A 26979-nucleotide genomic window follows, 5' to 3' on the forward strand; every position below is an offset into this window, starting at 1 on the left:
CTAATGAGTTGAAATATTGTATGATTTTGCGTTATTTTAGATTTAAATAACTTACTTAAAATATATTACCTATATCCGTACTTATACTACAACTAGGATATTTGTATTTTAGCTTATAATCCATTAAATCGAAAAATTTATTTATTTATTTATTTATTTAAGGACAACTTACAAAACATACACCATTTATAAGTTTTAAAATAAAGGTAATTACATTTTTAGCTAAGTGTTGTTTCAATTAAAAGCTATCACGGCATGGAAAAGGACAATATTTTCTATTAACCTAATACAACTTTTTTTTTTTCTACTTCTATTATACAAACAAAAAATACTACCAAAAATGATACAATATAAAATGTAAATTACAAAAGACAATAACAAATTACCAACTTATTACTAAACAATTAAAAAATTAAAAATAAATAAAACGAAACTTTTTTTTTTTTTTTAGACAACAAAAATTTTCTAGCAAACATAACAAACAAACAACTGTAATACAGAATGTAAACGGCACAATATAAACGTGATCGATGTTGAAGGACTGGAATGTGATCTTTATTTTATTATTTTCAACTTGCAATTATTAATTTATACTGGGCGATTTAAAACTAGCTATAACTTTGCTTTTAAATTTTGGCAGACTGTCTGAAAAAACGTCAATATCAATTTCTTGATTTTTTATGAGTAGGTTATACTGTCTAGGTAGCCTACTCATGATAGAATTCTGTCCTAAGTTCGTTTTTGAGCGTGGAATCGAAAAAGGAACGTATTTACTCGCACGAGGAAACCTTGACGGCGCGTTAAGATTAATTTTTTTTACGAGGTTAGGACAGTCTAAATTGCCATTAACGATTTTGTGAAGCAAAATCTGGTCCAATAAATGTCTCCGATTGAGCAAGCTATTTAGATTAAAGTATTTTAACCGACTATGATATGTCGGTAACTGTTTCACCTTATTGCATTGATATGCAATGTGCCATAGGAAACGCTTTTGAACCCTTTCGATACGTTTGATGTGGACTTCATAGTGTGGAGACCAGACCTGAGTACAATATTCTAGACCAGGTCGAACTAAGGAAGAATAAAGGCAAATCTTGGTCTGTGACTTCTTAAAATCTTTACTATTTCTTATTAAAAAACCCAGCATTTGAAACGCCTTTGATGATATTTTGTCGATATGAGTGTGGAATTTAATCTTACTATCAAAAACAACACCCAAATCTTTGATATAATCCACCTCTTTCAATATCTTATTGTTAATTTTATAAATCTGCGAGTTTGGATGACTTTTACGCGAGAATCTTATGTATTTACACTTATCTGTATTAAGTGTCAGACCGTTTCTTCCACACCAATCAGATAGAACGTTCAATTCCTCCTGTAGTACGCAAGCATCATGATGGTTTTTTATCTGTTTTGCAATTTTGAGATCGTCAGCGTAAAGATAGCATTCACTGTGCTTGAAAATTTGCACAACGTCGTTAACAAATATATTAAACAAGACTGGTCCCAGCACCGATCCCTGTGGGACGCCTGATTGAGTTAAGAATGATTGAGAGGAGTATCCACTAACAACCACCCTGGAAAACCGGTTGCTCAAATACGAGGAAAACCACTTTAACAGGTTACCTGTTATACCAAAGGTTGAAAGTTTTTGCAGAAGAATACCGTGGTCCACGGTATCAAACGCCTTGCTCACGTCAGTGTATATGGTGTCAACTGGTATATTGGAATCAACTGAATCGGTCAAGAAGGTCACAAAAGAAACAAGGTTGGTTGCTGTGGAACGTGTCGCGGAAAAACCAAACTGCTGTGACGACATCAATTGCTTTGTATGCCAGACAATTGAAGGTTTTATTAATTTTTCAAACAGCTTACCAAAGACAGGCAAAATTGAAATTGGTCTATAATTTTTAATTGACGTAATATCCCCAGACTTTGGGATAGGTACAACTCTAGACTCCTTCCAAGACGTAGGAAAGACACCGGACTTTAATGATTTATTGTATATTATCGAAAGTGGTAGGGACAGCGCGTCGCAACATTCCACAGCAAACAAACATGGGATACCATCAGAACCCGCACCCTTGTTTCGATCCAAGTGCTTTAATCCATTAAATACTTCAGACTGTGAAAAGGTTAAGTCTGATAACCAATTTGTAAGCGAAGACGTTGGGTATGAAGCGGATAGAAATGCTGAAGTAGAAGAGGGTGGTTTATAAATGGATGCGAAAAATGATGCAAATAGATCGCAAATGTCAGAGCCATTAGAGGCTCGTCTATCGTCTAGATGCATCGATGATGGGTACGTACTTTTATTCTGACGCTTATTTTTTATGTGGGTAAAAAATAACTTCGGATTTTTGGACAAAGAGTCCTCTATGTTATTAATGTAACCCTTGTAACATGTTTCGATTAATAATGTACAACGTTTTCTTAGCAATAAAAAAGACAGCTCATCCAAGGGATTTTTATACTGACTGTATCTTTTACGTAACTTAAATTTTTCTTTGAGTAAATTTATAAGTTCTTTAGTATACCAACAGGGATATTTTTGATGTTTAATTTTGCTTAAAGGAACGTGTTTTGCAATTGTCTCTCTTATAATTTTGTACAGAAGGTCCACCATATCATTAACACTCGGTAAGCCTGAGAATTCGTCGATCCAAGAAATAGAGTTGAGTTCGTCCACAATCTTGTCAAAATCGGCCTTATGAAAATTATATTTGTCACTGGGAACCACGGGAGGTAGACCAGGTTCTCTGTAAAGTGATAAAACAAATTCCAAAGGAGGGTGGTATGGGTCGACATTACTAAGTACGTACTTGCTTTCTTGCAAATGGTCAACACCTTCTGTCGAAAGTATCAGGTCCAGAATCTTGCCCTGATTGTTCAGGATGTTATTTTGTTGACTTAAATTGTTAAGAGCTATAAAGTCGAGTAATTTTTGTACAAGTTCGCCATGTGAAGACGCTGGCGGATTCACTGAGTTTTTGTTGCAAGGCCATGTTATTGAACTTAAATTAAAATCCCCCAGAATTAATGTGTTATAGCGAGATTCCAAAATTCGATTAGTATTGTTAATAAAATTTTCAAGAATGTGCATTTGCACCGGGGGAGGGATATAGACTGCACATATGTATAATTTATCTAAGGTTCTCCGATTGCTACCCATATCCAGTTCCACCCAGAGATCTTCGCAACCGCTTTCAAATTGATTACATCTTTGTGATTTAAAGCGTTTCGATATAGCAATAAGGACACCACCACCAATTTTTTTATCACGATATTCACTAGTCTCTCGATCACGCCTATACGTTTCATAACGATTATTAAACAATTCGGAATTGAATATAGTATGGTCAAGCCACGTTTCACATAGTACAACAACATCATAATCACAACATAATACATTTTTATAAAAGTCTACAGTCTTAGTACGTAAACCTCTAACATTCTGATAATATATATTTAGTGAATAGAACTTTAACAAAACAATAATAAGGTCTCAAGGTCAGCTAACCAAGAAGTAAAAATCAACTAATTACTAATTAGATAACTTTTCCAAAGTTACAGTATTACGAACAAAGATATATTCAGATGTGTCAGTTTTACGCATATATATACGACCGCTGCGCACCCACACATGCTTGTAGTTCAGTTCCTTGGCTTTAAGTCGCGCTGCGGCGTGAAGTGACTTGTTTTCGGGAGATAAATTCTCCGTTACGTATACCGCCGACCTCTTGCCTTCACCAAGACCTAGATGACTTGAGTTTAATTTATCGTTAGGATGTTGCTTGTTGTACTTTATAGTAGCCGCCAGGAGCGTATCACGCAGACAGAAATTATAGCCGATTGTTTAATTCTTTCCTTAATAGAATTATATACCTACTTATTCGTACATATTAATACTAATAATCTTGTTTATAGATGGATGTCCCTAGTAATAACCACATATCAAGGACCTCTGTTCGTAAGAGAACATCTACTGGAACTTAAGTAAAGTAAAAGAAGTAATGAAGAGCAAATATCGATGTGGCTGGAAGAGGTAAGTGAGGATGACTTCATCATCAATTTTGAGCCTGAAACCCAACACGTTGAAGATGACGTCATTTCACGAGAAGAAAATTCAGAGGCCAATGTAGAAGCACAGCAAGAACCTGCTATTGAATTTGAACGCCAACAATCTTCAGATGACTCGCAAGAATACTACATAGGTAAAAACAGTTTTATTTGGAGTAGACGTGAGCGTCCTAGGACATCACGTGTTCCAGCTCATAATATAATTCGATTACCGGGTCGTGTTAGAACAATGAATTTTGAAGGCTACTCGGCACTTTGGTCTTAGTTGATTGACCCCACAATGCTGGAATCATTGGTACGATATAATTAGTATATATATAGAAACTGAGTTTTTACCGTACCAAATTAAAAAAAAATAGTAAGGTCGAGCTCGTGGATACAAATGTAGACGAAATGAGAGGCCAAATGGCGTTTTTCATGTTTGATGAACTGCCTTAGATTTGATGATTCGACTACCAGAGAGGAACATCTAAAAAATGATACACTTGCTCCAATATCTGAGGTGTTCGATAAGTTCATATCCAACAGTCAGTCTGAGTATACTCCTGGAGCACCGTCAAATGCCCTGACTTTGCCTCACGTCCTATCTTTGCCGATCATCTAAAAGATGTTATATCTTTTTCAAATCAATACGCTGGCAATTCAAATTTTTATGGAAAATTAGAATTTTATATGGCAACACAGAATTAGTGACGTTATGTTGGTACACCTTAAAAAAATTTGACTGTAGTCTGTTGAACCAGAGTGTGCGAAGGCGGCTACAAAAACTGAAGAACAACTTTTCAGGTATTCCATTGAAAAATCTGTATTTCCTAAATTCTTTTTAACGTTTTCTATAGAGCATTGATAGTGTTATCGTTAGATATTGTAAGATATGAACATTTATAGTTATTAACTGAAAAATATTGATGTAGGCAAAGATAGGCACCACTTTTGAACAAGTGACCCTAACATTGCCTAGGCTAGGGTTGACACAATTTATTTTTAAGAGGCCACGATGGGTTGTATGTAAATAAGAATCCGTGTATACTTTCAGTTGGGGATGAAATATGTCTCAAAATGTTGTATTTAGTTTTAAAGTAATAAATTAATTATTCATTTTTTGTTGGTTCAAGGACTAAAAATGAGCAAACCGCGAAAAACATATCAAGATTATGAAGAGAGTTTACTGAACATTGCAGTAAATCTCGTAGAAAATAAAAATATTACATCTTACGAGGTAAAAAAGCAGTTTGGCATACCTCGCCGCACGATTTTAAATAAGGTAAAGAAAAAACACACCAAAAATATTGGATGTCCCACGAAACTGTCGCTAGCTGACGAACAAAAAATTGCTAGTTGTTTAATTCTTTGTGGAGAATATGGGTATCCTCTTACCAGCTTTGAACAGAGACTTATAGTACATGATTATTTGATAAAGAATGGACTCAGTAATATGTTTAATAATAAAATTCCTGGCCAAAAGTGGGTAAGAAACTTTCTAAAACGACACAAAAATATACTGACAGTACGATCCACTAATAATATTAAAGAAGCGCGTGCGAGTAAGAGCGTGAAAGACTATAATAAATATTTTGAAAATTTAAAAGTAACTTTACTTAATATTAAACCAGATCACGTAGTAAACTATGACGAAACAAATTTTTCTGACAACCCAGGATCCCAAAAGTGCATATTTAAAAGGGGTGTTAAGTATCCAAACAAAACATTAAATAATACTAAAACAGCGATATCTGTAATGTTCGCAGCTACAGCCGGTGGAGACAATTTTCCACCATACGTGGTATACAAAGCAGATAACATGTGGACAAACTGGTGTTCTAATGGGCCAGAAGGAGCCAGATACAATAAAACGAAATCGGGCTGGTTCGACTCAGTGACATTCGAAGACTGGTTTCACACCATAATTGTACCATGGGCTGTAAAAATAACAGAGCCTAAAGTCATTATTGGAGACAATTTACCGTCGCATATGAATGTAAATATCATAAATAAGTGCGAAGAACTTAACATCAAATTTGTATTCTTACCACCCAATTCAACTCACCACACTCAGCCCCTTGATGTGGCTTTTTTTGGGCCGCTAAAAAGAGTATGGAGAAGTATTTTGACGAGTTACAAAATTCGACACCCGAGCTCAAATACATTAAACAAACAAATATTTCCCGAATTATTAAAAACCTTACTAGGTGAAACAAAAATGACACAAAGTAAAAACATAATAAGCGGATTTCGTGCTGCTGGTATACATCCACTTAATCCAGAAGTTGTATTAAAAAAATTACCGGACTATCAAAAACCATAGGCAAACATTACATACGATGAGGCATTTCTTAACTATTTAAAAGAATTGAGAACCCCGGCCAAGAGCCACACAAGAAATCCCAATAAAAAAATATTTATCGAACGTGGAAAATCAGTAAGTGCTGAAGATTTAAAAAAACAAAAAGAAAAAACAAAAAAACGAAAAGCATCAGACCAAAGCACATGAAAATAACGCAAAGATTCACCATATTGAACCGGGGGTCGTTGTAAATGTTGATAAAAATTTACGACTATCAAATAATCGAACATTATTTAAAGATATTTCTAACCTTTGCGCAGATACATCAAATGAATCTATGACAGGAAGCCGAATTCTCTCTGATATAACTATAAAATCTCCAGATTTAATTTCGTTTGATGATTATGTTTCAGATAGTCATCTTATAAAACATAATCTTAGTTCAAACCAAAGTAACAGTGATCGATCAAGTTCGGAAAGCTCAAGTATGTATACTGTTCATGATTCGTCCTGCGATGAATATTTTCTGCCATCACTGAGTGACACAGAAACCTACATTGAGGAAATGAATGAAGAAATGGAACAGAATACTGAAAAAGAAAATGATAATTGTGAAATAGGTCTTAATAAATATATTGTAGTGAAGTTTTCAACATCGAAGTTGGATAAATATTATATTGGCCTAGTAACCAATTACAACGACTCAGCGCGTCTTTACACTGTAAAATATTTAAGAAAAAATCTGAAAGGTACTTTTTATTGGCCAGTAATCGATGATATCTCCGATGTGACTTTGCTGGATATAGAACAAACATTAGAAAATCCACAAGTTGGCCGAGGTACATTAAAGTTTAATATAGCTAACTTAAATGTTGATTTGTCAAATATTTATTGAAAAGTATTTAACTAAAATCATATTGATTAAACATTAATCTTTTTGATTAAAATTTTAAGTGAATTATTTATGTTTGTTGAGGTACATTAAAGTTTAATTTAAATAACTTAAATGTTGATTTGTCAATTAAGCTTTTTGATTAAAACTTTTAGTAAATTATTTATGTTTGTTGAGGTACATTAAAGTTTAATTTAACTAACTTAAATGTTGATTTGTCAATTAAGCTCTTTGATTAAAACTTTAAGTAAATTATTTTTGTTTGTAGAGGTACATTAAAGTTTAATTTAACTAACTTAAATGTTGATGAAACTACAATAAAAACTCTAAAACACAAAGAACAAAGTACAAACCAACCAAAAAAGATTAATAAAACTAACAACATGAACAACTATCTTATGAAAGCTCCTGTTCTCTCCTATCAAAAGAAAAACCCAACCACAATGCAAGGCGATAATCAAAATCAAGAGAAGTAGCAACTATCGCCTCCCTCTCTCAGCCTCCCAACACGGCTTGTCACCGCGGGAGACAAAGACTACAACCCTCCAACAAACCAAAAAATATATATATGTACATACAACGTTAGATCTCTATTAAAACCCATACAAATGGAACTATTAAAATATTCCCTTACTAATATCAAGCATGACATCATTGGACTCTCTGAAGTAAGACGAAGCGGAAACGATATCATAGAAGATGAAAATTATATATTTTGCTACACAGGAAAACCAAAGGGACAACACGGAGTTGGATTTTTAATTAAAATAAAATACAAAACGAATATAGACAACTACATAGGAATATCCGAGAGAGTTTGCCTTTTAAATCTTAAATTTGAAAACTTAAAAATAGCCATCATACAAGTTTACGCTCCCACTCAAGACGCAACAGAAGAGGAGATAAATACCTTCTATGACCAAATAAATCATGCTAGAAGCCTTACAAATGGAAAAGAAATAATTATGGGTGATCTTAATGCCAAAATAGGTCAAAGAAAAAATGAAGAAAACTCTATCATCGGGCCCTTTTGCTACGGCATTAGAAACCAAAGAGGCGACAGATTGGTGCAATATGCAATTGAAAATAACTTTACTATAATCAACTCTATATTCAAAAAGAAGATTAATAACCTATGGACATGGACCACACCAGACAAACAAACAAGAAACCAAATAGATTACATTATGAGTACCTACCCTAAGCTTTTCCAAAATATAGAAATCTTAAATAACAACACTTTCGCAAGTGATCATCGACTTGTTAGAGCCACGATACAAATTAATAGAAAACAAAAGAAATGTAGAACAAATTTTGGTAGAGCCACATCCTACTTATCTGACATACAAAACCAAACACAGTACTTAACTAATCTAACGAATAAAATAAAAAATATACATTGGGAAGATGCTGACAATATAGAGACATTCTACTTTAAGTTAGAAACTTGTATTCACCAAAGTTGCAAAGAAATTACTACAGAAAAACCGAAACAACATATAATATCAAATGAAACGAAAGAACTTATCAAAAAACGATCAAAACTATTGCATGTATCACGAAAGACACAGAAACAAAGACAGGAACTATCTACACTCTTTAAAACTACAAATAAACAATTGAAACAAGATTACCAAGATTATAGGTTAAAAATAATAGAAAAAAATCTCCTCAAAACAGGAAGTCAAAAAAGAGCACAAAAACAGTTAAACCAAGATAAAAAGTGGATATCAAGCCTACAGTCAAATACAACTACAAAACCTTTACAAACACGTGAGGATCTAGTAAAAATAGCCTCCGATTTCTACAAAAACTTGTACAATGATGAAAACTACAACCACGAACAAGCATTGATGCAAGAGGAGAGCCAGAGTTATAACTGTGAAATAAATAGTCCTGTCCAACTTTTTAACGCTACTGAAATAATAAAAACAATTGACAAATTAAAGAACGAGAAGAGCCCGGGATTCGACAATATTCCTAATGAAGCCTTAAAAATTGGAAAACATATATTAATCCCGCACCTAATCATATTGTTCAATAAAATATTGGAAGCACAAAAGATACCCCAAAAATGGGCGGAATCAAGAATAACTCTTTTGTATAAGAAAGGTGATCCAACGGATATTGGCAACTACCGTCCAATAAGTCTACTCCCAGCAATATATAAATTATTCGCAATGTGTCTAGAAAAAAGGATAGAAATAGATATAGAGAAACACCAACCCAAAGAACAGGCGGGATTCAGACCCGGGTTCTCAACTATTGACCATATCCATACGCTAGAGCAAATAGTGGAAAAATATCAAGAATTCAAGACCCCGCTCTACCTAGCGTATGTAGATTATGAGAAAGCATTTGACTCTATATCACATGAGAGCATTTGGCAGGCACTGAAAAACCAAAACATTCCGAATATATACATAAATATAATTAAAAACATATATTCAAAAAGCACAAGTCGTGTAAAGCTCGATAGACTAGGACCAACAATTTATATACGCAGAGGTGTGAAACAAGAAGATCCACTCTCACCTAAACTGTTCATTGCTGTCCTACAAAATATAATGAAGGGTTTACAGTGGGAAAGAAAAGGAATAAATATAAACGGCAAGTTTCTCAGCAACTTAAGATTTGCCGACGATATAGTCCTTTTCTCGACGTCATCGAAACAACTGCAAGTAATGCTTAAAGATCTAAGTGACTCTAGCAATACCATTGGTCTACAACTCAACACATCTAAGACTAAAGTAGCTACAAACAGTATAAAAACCCCCATAATAGTAAACCAAACACCAATCGAATATGTCGACAGCTACATATACTTAGGAAAGCTCATTTCATTTAAAAACACACGGCATAAAGATGAACTAGACAGAAGAATTAATATGTCTTGGAAAAAGTTCTGGAGCCTGAAAGAAACATTGAAATCAAAACTTCCATTACATCTTAAGAAGAAAATCATGGACTCATGTATACTACCATGCCTGACTTATGGAGCACAGACCTGGATCTACAATAAATACACAAAAACAAAAATACGTACATGCCAGCGCTCAATGGAGAGAAGCATCCTAGGCCTAAATCTCAAGGATAAACAAAGAAGCAGTGCTATAAGACGCAAAACCAAAGTTATAAATGCGGTAACGCATGCACTGCGGTTAAAGTGGAAATGGGCTGGTCACATGATAAGAACGATGAAAGAACGATGGACGAAACTCGTCACAATATGGAAAGGTCCAACAGGCAAGAGAGCTAGAGGCAGACCTATAGACCGTTGGACTGATGACCTACGAAAGGTAGCAGGAGACAACTGGATGGATACAGCAAGAGATAGAGTACACTGGAAACAGTTGGAGGAGGCCTATACCCGAGAGGGGCCATGACTTAATATTAAATTACTTTACTATTACTTTTTTATATTAGGAATAGGTCAACTTTTTGTATAATTATTTTGAATACTTACTTTAATATGTAGTAGGATTAAGTCAAGGAAATAAATAAAGGCTTATTATTATTATTATTATAAATGTTGATTTGTCAATTAAGCTTTTTGATTAAAATTTTAACTAAATTATTGCATTCATGTTTGTTGAGGTACATTCAATTGAATAGTATTTAACCAAAATTATGTCGATTAAACCTTAAGCTTTTTGATTAAAATTTTAACTAAATTATTGCATTTATGTTTCTTAAAATAACTTTGTTGAAAATAAGTAAATTTTATAATCTTACATTCTTATGTAGTACATACAGCGCCATCTATTTAGGCGCGAAAATAACGCTCAAGCTGTTTTGTCTCTGGTCGTTTTCTTGTCTGTGCTCTCTCACGATTGTATTAAGTGTGTCTCGTAATAAAATGCAAATTATTCAAGAATAAGTGATTATTTTTTTTTTTCATCAAACTATTTTAACATGGTAGCAGAGCGTGGTTTGAAGCAAAAAGTAAATGGGCAAAGCAAAATTCAAGATCTACAAGGACTACAAGTAAAGTGAATACGAACGTGATTTTCAAGGTTAGCGTCACGCTGAGCCGGCAAAACGAAAAACGGAAGAACTTAAATTATCGTCAAAATGGCTAAACAAGCAAAAATAGAAGATATAATGATACCTATTTTCGATGGGGTTAACTATTCTAGTTGGAAATTAAGATTGCTAACTTTGTTAGAATACAAAGAATGCCACGAGGACGCCATCATGAAAATTGAAAGACACGAAGAAATTGAATGGAAAAAGAAAGACCTTAAAGCTCGAACTATAATAATGAGCACAATAACAGACAAACAACTAGAATATATAAGTGAGTGCCGAACAGCGTTCGAAATAATGCAGAAATTCGACAAAATGTACCTAACGAAGTCCACAGCAATGCAAATAATATGTCGCGGCAAAATTGAAGAAATAAAATTAAGTAATTACAGCTCAGTTGAAGAATTTTTCGTCGAATTTGAAAAAACAGTGAATGAGTTTAAGTTGGCCGGAGGGATATTAGAAGAAACTGAAAAGTTAAGATACATGCTAAGAGCGCTTCCACCAAGCTATAGTTATATTGGTGATTTCCTTGATGTTATACCGGAAGAACAAAGGACAGTAGAGTATGTATGCAGTAAAATTAAAGAAAAAAATATGACTAGTAGCAACTCTGCCAAGAATAATGTAAGCACATATGCAACCAAAACTGTAGCTCAGTGTTTTGTCTGTGGGAAGCCTGGACATCTCAAGAAGGATTGCTGGTATGGTCATCAGAAATATAATCAAGGACAACGCAGTGTTAGAGGTCAGCGAGGATTCCAGCGAGGTAGATTCAACAGTGGGCATCGAGGCAGAGGTCAAGGTCACTCCAGTGGTGAATCTTCTAACAATTTTTCAAAGGAGTCATGGATAGCTCAAGTATGTAACCCGGAAATAAATCAGGTATGTGGATCAAATGAAAAAGAAGAATGTAACAGTGATTGTGAAATTAATTGGCTTTTAGATAGTGGGTGTACTGACCATATAATAAACAATGATTCATATTTTTGTAATTCCATAGATTTAAAAAATCCTGTGAATGTAAAACTGCCTGATGGTAAAATGTTAAAAGCGACCAAAGTAGGTACTGTAAAAATTTATTTTCAAAACTATTATAACCGTAAATATGTTGACTTGAAAAATGTTTATTTTGTTGAAGGTATTAAGCAAAATTTGTTGAGTTTTTCTAAGATAACCAAGAGTTGTACTATAATAGCTAAAAATGAAAATGCAAAAATTTATAATGATGCTAGAGAATTAATAGTTGTTGCTGATAAAATAAACAACTTGTATTGCATCAAAAGTTTTGTTTCACAGAATGATATGTACGTACATTCAGCAGTTTTAACTCAAAAAGAGAAATGGCATAGAGCTTTTGGTCATGTAAATTTTCAATATTTAAATAAATTAATAAATAATAAATTAATTGAGGGTTTACCTGATAAGATAGAAAGTACTGAAATGAAGTGTTCAAATTGTATTAAAAGCAAAATGTATAATGTACCATTTGAGAATAAAAGAACAAAGAGTAATGACATTTTAGAATTAATTCCATATAATTGGATATACCAGTATTTAGTTCAAAATACTTTTTGTCTTTACAAGATGAAGTGTTTGAAAAGTGGAAAAAGACTGCAAGTGAATCTATGGAAGCTGCTGCTCAGAAAGAAAAAGATTTTGCTATAGAAGAAGGTCGAATTAAGAACGGCTTCCCGCTGGTAGATGTTTACGTTGACGGCTCCTGGTGCGCTAGATCTTATGGCACAAACTACAAAGCGTCATCAGGAACAGCTGCCATAAAAATTTTCCAAAAATTGTTGTAACTATTTTCTACCATTCATATTTTACCATTTTTTTTACCGAATGGCAATATTATGTACAATAACAGCATTATAGTTATAGGAGGTTTATCGAACGACTATGAATAAAGATTTTTATCGAACGTCTGATAGGCTTAAATGACGTTTTAACTAATATAGGTTTATACCTTCGATAAGTGTTTGATTATGAATAAGACCGTTACACTTGACAAGAGTGTTAAAAGTCTAGTATTTTTGATTCAGTAAAATATGGAGTTATATTTTAACTTTATTAGATAGGATTAAATAAATAACAATGACTTATAATTATAATTACTTCCTGCTTGGATGCCAATTTTTTACCTGTGGACAGAATCAAATTGAAAAAAATTATCTTTTGACAAACATCACGTCATTCAATTTAAATGCAACATTGTGAACATTGAAAAAAGTAAAAATGAGCAAAATTAATAAAAGGCAGAGGAGTGAAAATTGGGTAGAAGAAGATAAGGTTAGTGTAACAGTTTTATTATATTCGCAAGTCTGCAATTTTGCACTGTCATTTTCACGCATGCATTTGTAACATTTACTGTTTTTGCTTTTTAAGATCATCTTAATAGATTTGGTGAAGGAGAGAGTGCGTGAAATAGAAAACAAAAACACCGACACTAACTCCAACGCTAAGAAAGTGGTGGCATGGAATGATTTAAAAGAGAGGTGCTTTTTAATCTAATTTTGCTATTATTGTTTTTCTCTATCTCAAACAATATTCATTACTATTAACAGATTTGTTAATTGTTGTATTTTTTAAGAATTACTCTTAAGCATATCCAATGTCTAATTTCAGTTTTAACTGTATGTGCCAAGGAGCTCCACGCACTGTAAACCAATTGAAAGCACAGTGGGGCTTAATGAAAATTAAAGAGAAAAAACGGAAGGCTGAGCAGAGGAAGGAACTTTTTAAAACTGGTGGTGGTCCGCCTCCAGTTAAGGAAGTTCCAACAGAAGACATTGGTAGTTGGCTTCCTAATGAGTTTGTAGTCGACTCCAATGAATTCGACTCTGATAATGTAAATCAGGTAATTTATATTGCATCTTTTCATAGTCTACTATGACAACTATAATCACTCTTTTGCAATTACTTAATTAAGAAATATTATCATGTACTGCAAAATTAAAAAATTATCTTTACAGCACATGTTACTTCCCACTCCCTCCAGTGCAAATTCAAATGATATGGATATGGTAAGTGTAATTAAAAAATGCTTAATATGAATGTAGTGTAATACTGGAATCAATTTTGTTAATTAATTGAATTGATTTAATCATCTTTGTTTTAGAATGACTTTGGAAAAGAAAACAAAACAATTAATAAAATAATTTATTCTAGTAAGCTTGTTCAAGGATTTTTGTTACAGTAATTTTAAAAACTATATTAAGTAAAGCTACCACCGGTTCGGAATGTAGATTCAACTGAGAAGAACCGGCAAGAAACTCAGTAGTTACTCTTTTTCAACATTTATAGTACAAAGTTATAATTATACATAATATATTCTCCCTGCAAAATAAAAAGTGATTATACACACAGAAAGTATAATTTATTAAAACATTTACATATTTTCAGATAATTATGAATGTAAACAATGCAGAAGCACCACCTCCTGCAATACCTTCAACAAGCTCTTCAATATTGGATCCACCATCTCCAGAAAAGTCTTCAACATCTCAAATGCTGGGTCCAAAACCTAAAAAAAAGGTATATAAAAGTAATTTCATATAAAGAAAAACATGTTGTAATATTTAACTTAGCTTTCAATGTTTGTTTTCTTATTGTAGTGCTTCAGTAAAGGCTGTTCACCGGCAGATGAAGTTGCTGCTTGTGAAATAGAATGCAGGAGGGAACTGCACAGAAAACAAATGCTGAACCAAGACATTGAGACATCTAATTTACAGTTGCAGGGAGAGTTGTTAAAATTAAAAATAGAATACTATAAAAAAAAATGAATAAATAAATTTTAAACATAAATCTTACTTTGTTTTTTAATCATTTACCTGCAACTAAGAAGAAATCTATTCATTAAAGTGCCTTGCAATAAAATCTTGCAAGATTGCAGCAGTTCTACCTCGCCTATGGTTTGAGTCCATGTTACTCAGCTGTTCAGGTAGCTCTTCAGTACTGAGCTCATAATTGTCCTCCACCACATTTGTATCTTTGTGTGCAATTGCAATATTGTGCAAAACTGCAAGTGCCACAATAGTAGTTTTAACATTGCCAAATTTCATTGGCATGCCATGGAGTAGGCATTGAAAGCGCTGTTTCCAAACACCAAAACAGCGTTCTACAACATTTCTTGTTGCAATGTGTGCCTCATTATAATTCTGTTCAGCATGGTTATGTGGATTTAATATTGGTGTAAACAAATATGGCTCTAGTCTGTATCCAGAGTCACCAAGCAATCTCCCTCTAAACTCCCCTGCTTCAAAGCGTTCCCTTAGGGTGGATTCATTAAATATTCTTGCATCATGAGTGCTTCCTCGCCACCTTGCAACTACATCTCTGATGCGCAGACTAGCATCACAGGTCACCTACAACAATCTTGAATTTAGATTTTATAATATAAAAGAAAAACTTCCTCAATAATAATCATTAACATACATACCTGAACGTTGAGAGAGTAAAATCCTTTCCTGTTTACATAATATTGGGCTAAATCACCACCATGCTTCTTTATTTTTATATGGGTACAATCAATGCAGCCAATTACCGATGGGAAGTTCCTTATTTGGCGGAATTCCATCATCAGCCTCTGCTCTTCTGCAAGAGATGTAGGCATCTTTATATACTCTGATGAATGTTTTGCTAGCGCCCGCGCCACCCTGTTGCATATACGGCTAGTAGTAGCTTGAGATAATCCATGAAGGTCTCCCGCATCTTCTTGAATCTAAAAAACACATTTTGAAACGGGTAAAGAAACATTAATGATGAAAAATATTTATTTATAAATTTGCATACCTCACGACGTCCCCAACATCTTATTGCCGTCAATACTTGCAACTCTGGTGAGGTACCACAACCTTTAGCGCTCAGCTTCAAGTCTTCCCGGACTAAATTTATAATAAAAGTAGCCGTTTCTTTTGAAAACAGATATCGTTTTCGAAATTCTTCATCGTCCAAAGAGAATGGATTTCCTCTTGGCCGATACACTTTTCTGCGCCGATTAATGACATAATTTTCAATGATCGCAATAGCTTGTAAGGCTTGCATATTTAAAAAAAATACGTAAGAATTACTTTCACAAAAATTGCAATGTTGAATATGATTAGAAATCAAATGTCATTGCAAACGTCAGCTGATCAAAGTCGGCCATTTTCTTGCTAATATACGTTTATCGAAGGTTTGTAGTAGGGTCTTAGCTTGTATAAATCTAAGACACTTTATCGAAGGTTTATCGAACGTTTTAGTGTTATAGAACGATTATGAATAACACTTTTTGACAATCCACTTTTAGCGAGGTTTTAAACCTCCGATAACTTATTATGAATAAGACCGTAAGTGTTTAGTATAGTTGGGAATAAAGACGCGAGCATCCACATTAGTTTAACAGACTACATGACCTCTGCGTAAGCCGTGTCTAGTAGTGTTCCCACCGCTCCCCCGCCCTGCCTCCCGCAGTACCTTCCTCATTGATCGAATTAGTCACGCGTGCACTTGCATCGCGACAGCACGCTTATTATTTCCGGGGTTTTGGCGAAATATTAGTCTCTCAGACTAATGTTTAGTGATTACGTAAGGCGAGCGACCAATGGTACGTACATGTATTTTTTAATTATTTTATATAAATTACGTATATTTGTATTCCAAAAACTGTCATTTATATTAGAAGATGTTATTATTTATGTATTACTAATGTCATCATACGCAAGAATTTGCTATATATACATTTTATTAGGAATGTGGACACCCATCATCCTCCTCTTGAATTTTACGTAAATGTCATATGTAAACAAAATCATGATGCATATGTCGACAAGTTGAATTACTACAAAGCGGATTACAATAAAATTATAAAAGAATTAGAAATGGTTTCATGGGCAGATGAGCTTTTAAAATATGATTGCGTAAATGATATGGCGGATAAATTTTATGCCATAGTAAATAAAATAATTCATACCCATGTACCCAAATGTAAAAAATCTGGTACTAAGTATCCTGTATGGTACAACTCTCATTTAATACGTCTACTAGGAAAAAAATATAAATATCATATTAGTTTTAAAAAATATAACAATCCACTTGATAGATTGGAATTCCAATATCTCCGTGATGACAGCGAAAAACTTATAAACTATTGTTACTCTAATTATATAACTACAATTGAATCGGCAATAGGTGAAAACCCTAAGTATTTTTGGACGCATTTCAAAAATAAGCGGAATAAAATGTCTAACTATCCAGCACTTATGAAACTAGGAAATAAGCAATCAAGTGATAAAAAAGAAATATCTAATCTATTTGCAACCCACTTTGCCACAGTATTTGAGAAAAGATTAAATAACACTAATTATGATACAAGTCCTATTAATCCGTTAGGTGACATGCCAAATATTTGCATCTCACAAAAAAGTATCATCGCTAAAATAAAAAGACTTGACAAAAAACAGGGAGCTGGGCCAGATAATATCCCACCCATCTTTTTGATTGCCTGTATGGATCCCATTTCTATTCCGCTGTATATTATTTTCAACACCTCGATAAAGAAGGGCAAATTTCCTGAAAAATGTAAAGAGGCAAGAATTGTATCTATATTCAAGGATGGTCAGAGGGAGGATGTTCGTAATTATCGTCCTATTTCAATTTTATCAACTATGTCTAAACTATTTGAATCACTTATTTATCCTTTCATCTTTGACCATGTCAGACACTTCTTGTCTGAACGACAACATGGATTTATTGCCAAAAGGTCCACAAATACTAATCTACTGTCATATGTAACAAATCTCATAAAGGCAGTGGATGATAACAAACAAGTAGATGTAATATATAGTGATTTTTCTAAAGCTTTTGACAAGGTTGATCATGATATACTTTTGGAAAAACTTAAAAGCTTTGGTATTACAGGTTTGTTTTTATCGTGGTGTGGGTCTTATCTTCATGACAGGAAAGGATGTGTAGTGATTGACGGAAGCCACTCAGAATCTTTTAGTGCTACTTCCGGGGTCCCTCAAGGATCAAACCTGGGTCCACTATTTTTTATTCTATTTGTAAACGACCTGGCTGACTTATTTACTTCATCAAACGCGTACATGTTCGCTGACGATCTTAAAATAGTAAAGGTTATTAAGAATGAATCGGATATGATTTTACTACAAGAGGACATCAATAGATTAATTAATTGGTGCAAATGTAATCGAATGTATTTGAATTCTTCCAAATGTATCAACGTTACGTTTACTAGAAAGAAACAACCAATGTTAACTTCTTACTATATTTCAGACCAAGTGATAAAAAGTTGTAATACAGTTCGTGATTTGGGAATATTTTTTGACAGCCAATTAAGATTTGATAAACATATAGATTCAGTCGTAACTATGGCATTTAAATCACTCGGTTTTGTCCTCCGTCAGTCCAGGGAATTTAAAAATTACACTACCTTAATAAAATTATTTAACTGTTTTGTAAGAAGTAGATTGGAATACTGTTGCCAGGTATGGAATCCCTCATATAAAGTGCATAGAGACAGGGTTGAAAGAGTTCAAAAGCGGTTTATTAGACACCTAGCATTCCGTTACAAGATCCCACAGGAATTTGAAACATACCACAAAAAACTTAAATATTTTGGAATGCAATCGCTCTATGCTCGTAGATCTATACTAGACCAAAATTTTTTATATAAATTATTTAACAATGATATTGACAGTCCACATTTATTACATGAACTATGTATAAATGTACCTCACGCGCCACCTAGGCACCAACGTGCATATTTTACATATGGTGCTTGTAAAACTAAATTAGGTAAGAACGCGCCGCTAGTTCGCATGTCGATTGCATATAATTTATGTGCGACCCGTGAATCGGACTTAGACATAGGTCACGATAGCCTGTCAGTGTTTGCCAAAAAATGTGAGAATTGTTACAGTACGTTATAATATTTGTAGTAAATTGTGTGTTTATCCTTAAGTTTTATTTTTATAATTATTACTATTAAAAATGTTATGTAAAGTCTTCAATATCTGTAGTATAATGTCTGTCTAGTCTTAAGATATTTTTATAAAATACGAAGCATGTTGTGTTCTCCTATAATTGTGAGTGCATAGGTATAGGTTAAGTTTTGTGAATGTATTAGTGTAAGTTTTTTGTGTACTAACGTTGGAGATCCTTATAAAATAAAATAAAAAAATAAAAATATTCAAAGGAGTAAGAATTTCAATAGGAGCTTTTCCAAATAGTTTGTCAAGACTATCCCCTAAAGGATGGATTAATGCAGACCTATTTTATGAGTGGCTTACATTTTTCAATGACAATATTCCTCCTGCAAGGCCTGTATTATTAATTATGGACTCCCATGCAAGTCACATAACACCACAGGTACTTGCTTATGCTAAATCGCATCAGATTATACTGTTTACGATGCCTGCTCACACTAGCCACCTTTTACAACCGCTGGATGTTGGTGTTTTTAAATCACTAAAAACAGTGTGGCGCGCAGAATTGCAAGATTATAAAATGAAAAATCCTGGTAAGGTTCCTACAAGACTTGATTTTCATACATTTTTGACGCCAGTGTATGAAAAAAGTTTCACACCTTCCAATATACGTTCAGGATTCAGAAAGACGGGTATTTTTCCCTTAAATAAAGAAGCTATAAGCATTGAAGCTATTGCACCTTCTACATTATCGGATCAACCACAAGTTATACCAGAAATAGTGAGCCTTGAAGCAGATTACGATAATGAAATTGCTCAGTCTGAAATACACAAGACTGATATTGATCCGTTTGAGGAAACAGAAACAACAGAGAATATCAATCCTATAGAGATTGAACCACCCATTCCATGCACTAGTTTTGGCAATCAATCACACCCGCTAGAAGTTGCACCCCTGAGGTATTACAAATGGTATGTGAGTCAGAACAAAGAATTGTAAAGGCTAATTTGGCAAGCTATTCGTCCTCAAAAATTTTGATCCACGATATTTTAATATTACCAAAATGGAAGCCTAGCAACAAAAAACGCCAGCAGCGAACTGTCCCTAAAGCTCAATGTTTGACATCGATTGTCACAACCTCCAGCACCGATCTCAATACTGACATCAAAGAAAAAACCACCCACACCAAAAAAATGCATCTGGGTTACGAAAACGTAACATAAAATCAAACGTCAAACAGACTCCTAAAATACCAAAACCATCAAAAACTTCCGTTTCCGACGAAGACTGGTTGTGCAGGGTATGCAATGGTTGGTACTCACATGATGTTAGGATGAAAAATGGAGCTGACTGGATTACATGCTCGTTCTGTACTCATCCTTATCACACACATTGCCAAAGTCAGGATGTTAGTGACAAACAGCAAGTTTTTATGTGCGATAACTGCAGTATTGATAATTCTAGTAGTGGTGAAGAATAAAATACACCTAATGTTAATTAAACTATTCCATCCAATAAATACCTACTGATTAAGAAAATATAAAGAATTAGGTAAAGACTAATTTCTTGTTATGTTTAATTTTTTTTATTAATATGTTAAATTTGCCTAATTATGTGATAATAAATAATAAATACTCATCTAATTGTGTTATATCAGAATTATGATATTGCTATCGCCGAATTAAAGTGATTATAACAGACTTACCAAAGTGAACGTGTGATTTATAAAGCCATGTTAGGATAAGTTCTTCATTATAAAACTAAGAGATTATGACTTAAAATAGTAAGTAAAAGACTGATTTATGTTCCTACAAAAAATAAAATATTTTGATTATGTAATATTATCCCGGATTTTATTGGTAATATCTAAATTATCACAGAATAAGGTGAGAACACCCTACAGCAAATGATTCATTGGACATTAACGCCGATGATTTGTGTGAAGAAATTATGTCTTGTCAGCCATTTTTCAAAAAATTAAGTAATGTAGTGGTAAAAATTCTTGAATTTATATATTATATTTAAACAATTTGACAGCTGTATGGGCATACAGCTGTCAAATTGTTTAAATAACATTACCAATTACCATAGCATTACAAATTATGCTAACTATGGCAGTTACAGTAGCAAGCGCGGAAAGGTCCTTTTCTGAATTAAAACTTATAAAAAATTACCTGCGTTCTACAATGAGTCAGGAAAGATTAACTAGTTTAGCAACAATATCCATAGAGGAGGCCATACTAGACCATATAGACATACATGAAACTATTAAGGATTTCGCAAACAATAAAAATTTTAACAAAAAGAAAAACCGACTTCAAACAAAACACTATTTTAAAACAAATGAATATGCACGAAAAAGTAATAAAAATAATTGCGTATTCAGCATATTTTTTAGAGTCTTCCTAAGTTAAATGAAATGAAAAATATTAGACTACTTAAAAGTCGATTAACGATTATATCATGTAGTTATAATTATTGTTATATTTGGAGCCGGTGTCAGCCACGGTGCCCTTGCCCCAACAATCAAAAGAAAGAAGCGATACGAGCCCCTTGATTGATTCAGTATATTATTGAGTAAAAGGTAATTTGTAAAAAACATATTTGTTAAAGTATTCTCGTATTGTTTTTTGATAGATATACTGTAGGGTTTTATTGGCTGACACCGACTCGACACCGATAGTAAGAAATTCTGCCCCATATCGCACCCTAACTGCGAGCCGTATAGGAGTTCCATCACTACATAGTATAAAACAAAGTCGCTTTCTCTGTCCCTATATCTTTAAATCTACGCAACGGATTTTGATGCGGTTTTTTTTAAAAGATAGTGTGATTCAAGGGGAAGGTTTGTGTATATAATACATGAACAATATAGTAAAGAAACACTGATAATTTTAGAAGTTTGCGATGTGATGTCGTATATAAACAAATTCTGTAGTATATTTAGTATCAGTATTGCACCCGTGCGAAGCCGGGGTGGGCAGCTAGTTGATTATAATATTCGACTATGATAATTACATAAACATAACCACATTACGGAAGGTGACTCAAATATCCGAATAACCTATAAATAAAAGATTCGACTGAGTATCGCTAACGTGCTCCTCAGAATTGTTCCGTTCCCTTCCGTTCCGTTACTTTATCATGGATCCTATGATCAGAACCTTACCAAACTTTCACCAAATTACCCTTGAAGTATATATTTTATAATAAAAAAAGAATTATCAAAATTGGTTAACGTGATTTTCAGTTATTCACCTATTTGTCGCGCATATACATAATGCAAATTTAAGACTTATGTCGTTTTCACATGGATACCATCATCGGAAAAAAAAATAAAAAAAATGGGACCCCACGGGAAGCACTACCTTTCAAACAAAAAAAAAATTATCAAAATCGGTCCACCCAGTGAAAAGTTATGAGGTAACAAACATAAAAAAAAAAAAAAAAAAAAAAAAAAAAAAAAAAAAAAAAAAACAGACGAATTGATAACCTCCTCCTTTTGGAAGTCGGTTGAAAAAGCGAGAAAAGTGGAAATATTATAATTTAAGTAATGTTTGTATGCTTGCAAATGTTAAGACTCTTGTTGTTTTTTTAAAACATAACATAGGTATGTAATAGTGATATTGGTATTATAATCTTAGAAAAAAGTCAGCTTCTTTATTATTCATATTTAATTATTTAATTCTTTGTATTAATAAAGCATGTTAAAATTTTGTTTGAGTTTTATTTTTCGCAGTAATTGGCAAGCAGAAGCGAACGGGATTTACCTATTTAGTATCCTAATTCCTAAATGTTCCACAGTTTTGTACACTTAGATATTAATGATAATATTATCTAAGTACTGTAAAACTGGAGAACATTTATTTCAGTCAAAATTAACAATTAAAAATATTCATTCAAAAATTAAATTCGTTTTTTATGATGATTCGTTAAAAAAGAGTCGCTTCATAGGTTTCGCACACAGGCGCTAACAGGATGTCTGAAGAAGCTACTTTTCAGCCTAGCATGCATGAATAAGCTCCAACACATTCTCGGACACCTCGAATTAATTTTCAGATCTTGCCTACTGCGTGGTCTTTTGAAATACGGCCATTGGAAAGGGAGGTTTTCACAGGATACGACAACGGCAAGGTACAAGATCAAATTTTTGGAAAAAAATACGGACTTGTGGACCATATTTCGCTCAATTGTAGATGACGAAATGATACGATTGATGGTTACTCAAACCAATATTTACGCCGGACAATTACAGCTTCCTTCTTCTCGCAGTGAAACCGCATTCTCGCATTGGAGAAATGTTTCTGCAGATGAAATGCTCAAATTTATCGGAGTGTACCTGTTTACAGGACTTGTTGATTTTCCCACAACTGAATGCTATCCACTTCTTCACGAAATTTCAATGTCTTACGACAGGTTTTCCCTCATTCTAAGATGTTGGCATTTTGCAGACAACTCTGCTGATCGGAATGGAAGACTTTACAAAATTCAACCTCTAATAGACAAAGTAATTGAAAATTCACGAAAAGTTTTTACTCCAGGCGACACTGTCGCTGTTGACGAATCCATGGTCGGGTTTAGAGGAAAATTAAATATCCGCACCTACAACCCTCAAAAAAGTTGCAAATATGCCTTAAAAATATATAAATTGTGCACAGACACCGGCTATACATGGAGCTACAAGGTGTATTCAGGGGAAGATACAGTAGTCGAAGGTCTTGACAAACCAGATTCAGTTGTAGCTGCATTGGCTCAAGATGTTTTGAACGAGGGCAGATTATTGGTGACTGATAATTATTACACCAGTGTGTGGTTGGCCAGATATCTAAAACAACGTAGAACAGACTTTTGCGGAACTGTACGTAAAAATAGACGAGACCTTCCCCCTGATGTGGTCGCAACTCTAAAAAAGGGTGAAATTGCAGTAAAACAGAACAGTTTTTTAACTGTGTTGAAGTGGAAGGACCAACGCGATGTACTGGTTATGTCAACATGTCATAATCATGACATGCAAATGTCTACTGGATATAGACCGATTTTGAAGCCTAAAATAGTCATGGAGTATAATCGTGGCAAAAATGGCATTGATGTAGCAGACCAGCTCGCCAGCTACAATTCCCCTGTGCGCAAAACTTGCTTTTGGTATAAAAAAAATGCTGGAGATCTGATGTCAATTTGTGTGATTAACGCAGTATTGATATACAAGGACTTGAATGCACAAAGCAAAGTGACTGTGCTTAAAGGTCATGAAATAATAATTAAACAGTTACTGAGCCTTCAATTTCCTGCACCTTCTGATGGATTATCTACACCACAATGTTCTAGCCAGCCAACTAGATCTTCTAGATCTAGCCATTCCCTCACAAAAATTCCAAGACGTGACCCAAAAATAATCTTCAGGAGACGTTGCACTGGCTGTTACAAAGTTTTTATTGAAGAAGGCCGTACAGCAGCGGAATCAGCCCGCAAAGCAAAAAAATCTCATATGGAGTGTCTGGGGTGCCGTAAAGCTTTCTGTCTGAATTGCTTTAACAGGTGCCATTAAAAATAAATACGAAAATTATAAAAATAATATAAAATCAATAAATTAGATTAACATATTATTGTTTTATTTTTGCCCAAAATACACGCGACCTTTAATAGTAAAAAACTGGCAACCCTTATAAAAAGGTAATCGGGTTTTCACGTATATTTTTTCTTTAGTTCATTACTCACACGTGTAAGTTCATATAAGCATATTAGCTCATACGTGTACAGAGTTACAAACTTTAAACTTGGGAAGGGCTCATGCCATGCACTGTGAACGTGTTAAAATTACTCACACTTAACCAATGACTAATAAAAGTCTGATTATATATTATAATAATGATTATTACTAATAATTATTGTAAGAAATACAATTTAAGTTTACGTGCTGATTATTGTGATCTCAATATCGCCCCCGGGACGTAATTAGGTGCCGAAAAAAAATCTTATATTTTCAATATTTGTAAAAGCTGTTTTTGTAGAAAAAATAAGTAAGTTGATTAAGATTTTGCTTATTTAAAATAATAAAGGAATATATACCTAATGTTTGATGTCTTATTTAGGGGAGAGGGGGGCATGACGGGGTGACGGGCAAGACGGGGTAGCGGCTTTATACGGCGATACAACTGACTAATCAGAATCCCGCTAGCGCGTGATGATGCGCCGCCATGTTGCCAATCAGTACGCACAGGGACCGGCTAACGAAACTGCGTCATTCATAATTTAATTGAAAAAAACAGTTTTTTGTCATATTCCTTGTTATTTTTGTGTGTTGTTTGATCAACAATCACGGAAACAGGTAAGGACTCGATTGTGTTCATATAGCGTTTTTTTGTTTTTTGAAATTTTTTTTTTTGAAATATTTTTTTTTAGTTTGTTAGGCACGAGAGGGCAAGACGGGGTATGGGGTACCCCATCAGTCCGTTGATTTCAGTTAATAAGTTCACTATGCCATATTCCAATATCGAATATACTGAAATGATTCGCATTTTAGCGAAATGCGATGACAACTTTTCAGAAGCATGTCGTCAATATGCGATTAAATTTCCAAATGTGCCTACTCCAAGCCGCGTGACAATGCTAGCTGCCACACAGCGATTACGCGATTACGGCCAATTCCGTTCTCCTTTAAGAGATAGTGGTCGTCCGCCAAGGTGCACAGTACGAGAGGAAGAAGACATCCTGGAGTTCTTCGAAGCCCATCCAGCAGCGAGCACCAACGACGCAGCCCGGCGGTTTAATGTATCGCAATACTTCGCATGGAGTGTTGTACACAATGAAGGAAAATATCCTTTTCACCTTTTTCGCGTCCAAGAATTAAACGAACCCGATAAACCCGCGCGAGTTGCTTTTTGTAACTGGGTGCTAAACGAGAAGCCAACTATTTTATGGACTGACGAAGCAACATTTGGCAGAGTCGGTTTGTTCAATTCTCGCAATGAGCATTTGTGGTGCCATGAAAATCCACACGAAACTAGACCTCATCATTTCAACACCGATTTAGCGTCAATGTGTGGGCAGGAATTGTAAATTCAACTTTACTAGGCCCTGTGTTTTTGGAGCGACTCAATGGAGAAACATACCTGCGTTTTCTCACTGAAACGCTACCAGATTTAGAGGAAGATATACCCCTCGCTGATTTACGTGTTATGTATTATCAACATGACGGAGCGCCAGCGCATAATGCTCGCGAAGTCCGGAATTTTTTAAACAACAATTTCCCTGGTCGATGGATTGGGCGCGGCGGACCTCGTGCCTGGTCCGCTAGGTCGCCGGATATCACGCCATTAGATTTTTATTTACGGGGACACGTCAAAACATTGGTGTATAGTGGACGTGGAATCACAAGCCGTGAAATGTTAGTGGAGAAAATCACTTGGGCTTTCGACCAGATTAAGTCAAACTCACAAGTGCTATCGAGAGTGAATGAACAATTAATTTTTAGGTGTGGATTATGTGTAGGTTGTGGTGATTACATAGAACAAGACATCCCCGGGATTTAACCCTTAAAGGTAGGGGAGACCGGGGCAAGACGAAGCTCGGGTTAGGACGGAAAATGTGCTTGTGTGCGTGACTCATGAATGCAAAAGAGTCTAAAACGACGGCATTCGCGCGATGAATAGTCGCGTCACGCGAGTCGAGCGGTGCGTGCGTGTCGCTGCATGTTACGACTGCGCAGTAAGAAAAAAATGGTTTTTAGAGGATTTTTACGAAGTTTTCTGTTTTAAATCGATGT

At 34.3% G+C, this 26979-nt stretch overlaps 2 protein-coding genes across 3 annotated transcripts; one reads left to right on the top strand and one right to left on the bottom strand.

Moving 5' to 3' along the window:
- The first annotated feature begins 13447 nt into the window (after positions 1 to 13447).
- Positions 13448 to 14822, top strand: LOC124541682. The gene is made up of 6 exons (XM_047119609.1): positions 13448 to 13580; positions 13677 to 13786; positions 13917 to 14148; positions 14264 to 14314; positions 14410 to 14458; positions 14694 to 14822. Exons 1-6 carry the CDS (start codon positions 13527 to 13529, stop codon positions 14816 to 14818), a joined length of 621 nt encoding a protein of 206 aa, XP_046975565.1. The 5' UTR covers positions 13448 to 13526; the 3' UTR covers positions 14819 to 14822.
- On the bottom strand, positions 14787 to 16623 carry LOC124541680 (putative nuclease HARBI1). 2 transcript variants are annotated; one of them, XM_047119607.1, is made up of 5 exons: positions 16083 to 16623; positions 15730 to 16011; positions 15193 to 15655; positions 15122 to 15127; positions 14787 to 14971 (listed from the first exon to the last, which is right to left on the bottom strand). In XM_047119607.1, exons 1-5 carry the CDS (start codon positions 16332 to 16334, stop codon positions 14910 to 14912), a joined length of 1065 nt encoding a protein of 354 aa, XP_046975563.1. In that variant the 5' UTR covers positions 16335 to 16623; the 3' UTR covers positions 14787 to 14909. The 2 variants fall into 2 exon arrangements, with proteins under 2 accessions (XP_046975563.1, XP_046975564.1); XM_047119608.1 differs by lacking the exon at positions 15122 to 15127.
- Positions 16624 to 26979: the final 10356 nt, after the last annotated feature.

Source organism: Vanessa cardui, chromosome 28 (genome assembly GCF_905220365.1).
Source record: "Vanessa cardui chromosome 28, ilVanCard2.1, whole genome shotgun sequence".
Classification (NCBI taxonomy): Eukaryota; Metazoa; Arthropoda; class Insecta; order Lepidoptera; family Nymphalidae; genus Vanessa; species Vanessa cardui.

Excerpts from the sequence above, each read along its gene's own strand:
- LOC124541680 (XM_047119607.1), bottom strand. The coding sequence starts at position 16,334 with ATGCAAGCCTTACAAGCTATTGCGATCATTGAAAATTATGTCATTAAT. Across the intron at positions 16,012-16,082 it reads GATGTTGGGGACGTCGTGAG|ATTCAAGAAGATGCGGGAGA; the intron begins GTATGCAAATTT and ends TGTGTTTTTTAG. Across the intron at positions 15,656-15,729 it reads TTTACTCTCTCAACGTTCAG|GTGACCTGTGATGCTAGTCT; the intron begins GTATGTATGTTA and ends AGATTGTTGTAG.
- LOC124541682 (XM_047119609.1), top strand. The coding sequence starts at position 13,527 with ATGAGCAAAATTAATAAAAGGCAGAGGAGTGAAAATTGGGTAGAAGAA. Across the intron at positions 14,149-14,263 it reads ACTCTGATAATGTAAATCAG|CACATGTTACTTCCCACTCC; the intron begins GTAATTTATATT and ends TTATCTTTACAG. Across the intron at positions 14,315-14,409 it reads ATTCAAATGATATGGATATG|AATGACTTTGGAAAAGAAAA; the intron begins GTAAGTGTAATT and ends TCTTTGTTTTAG.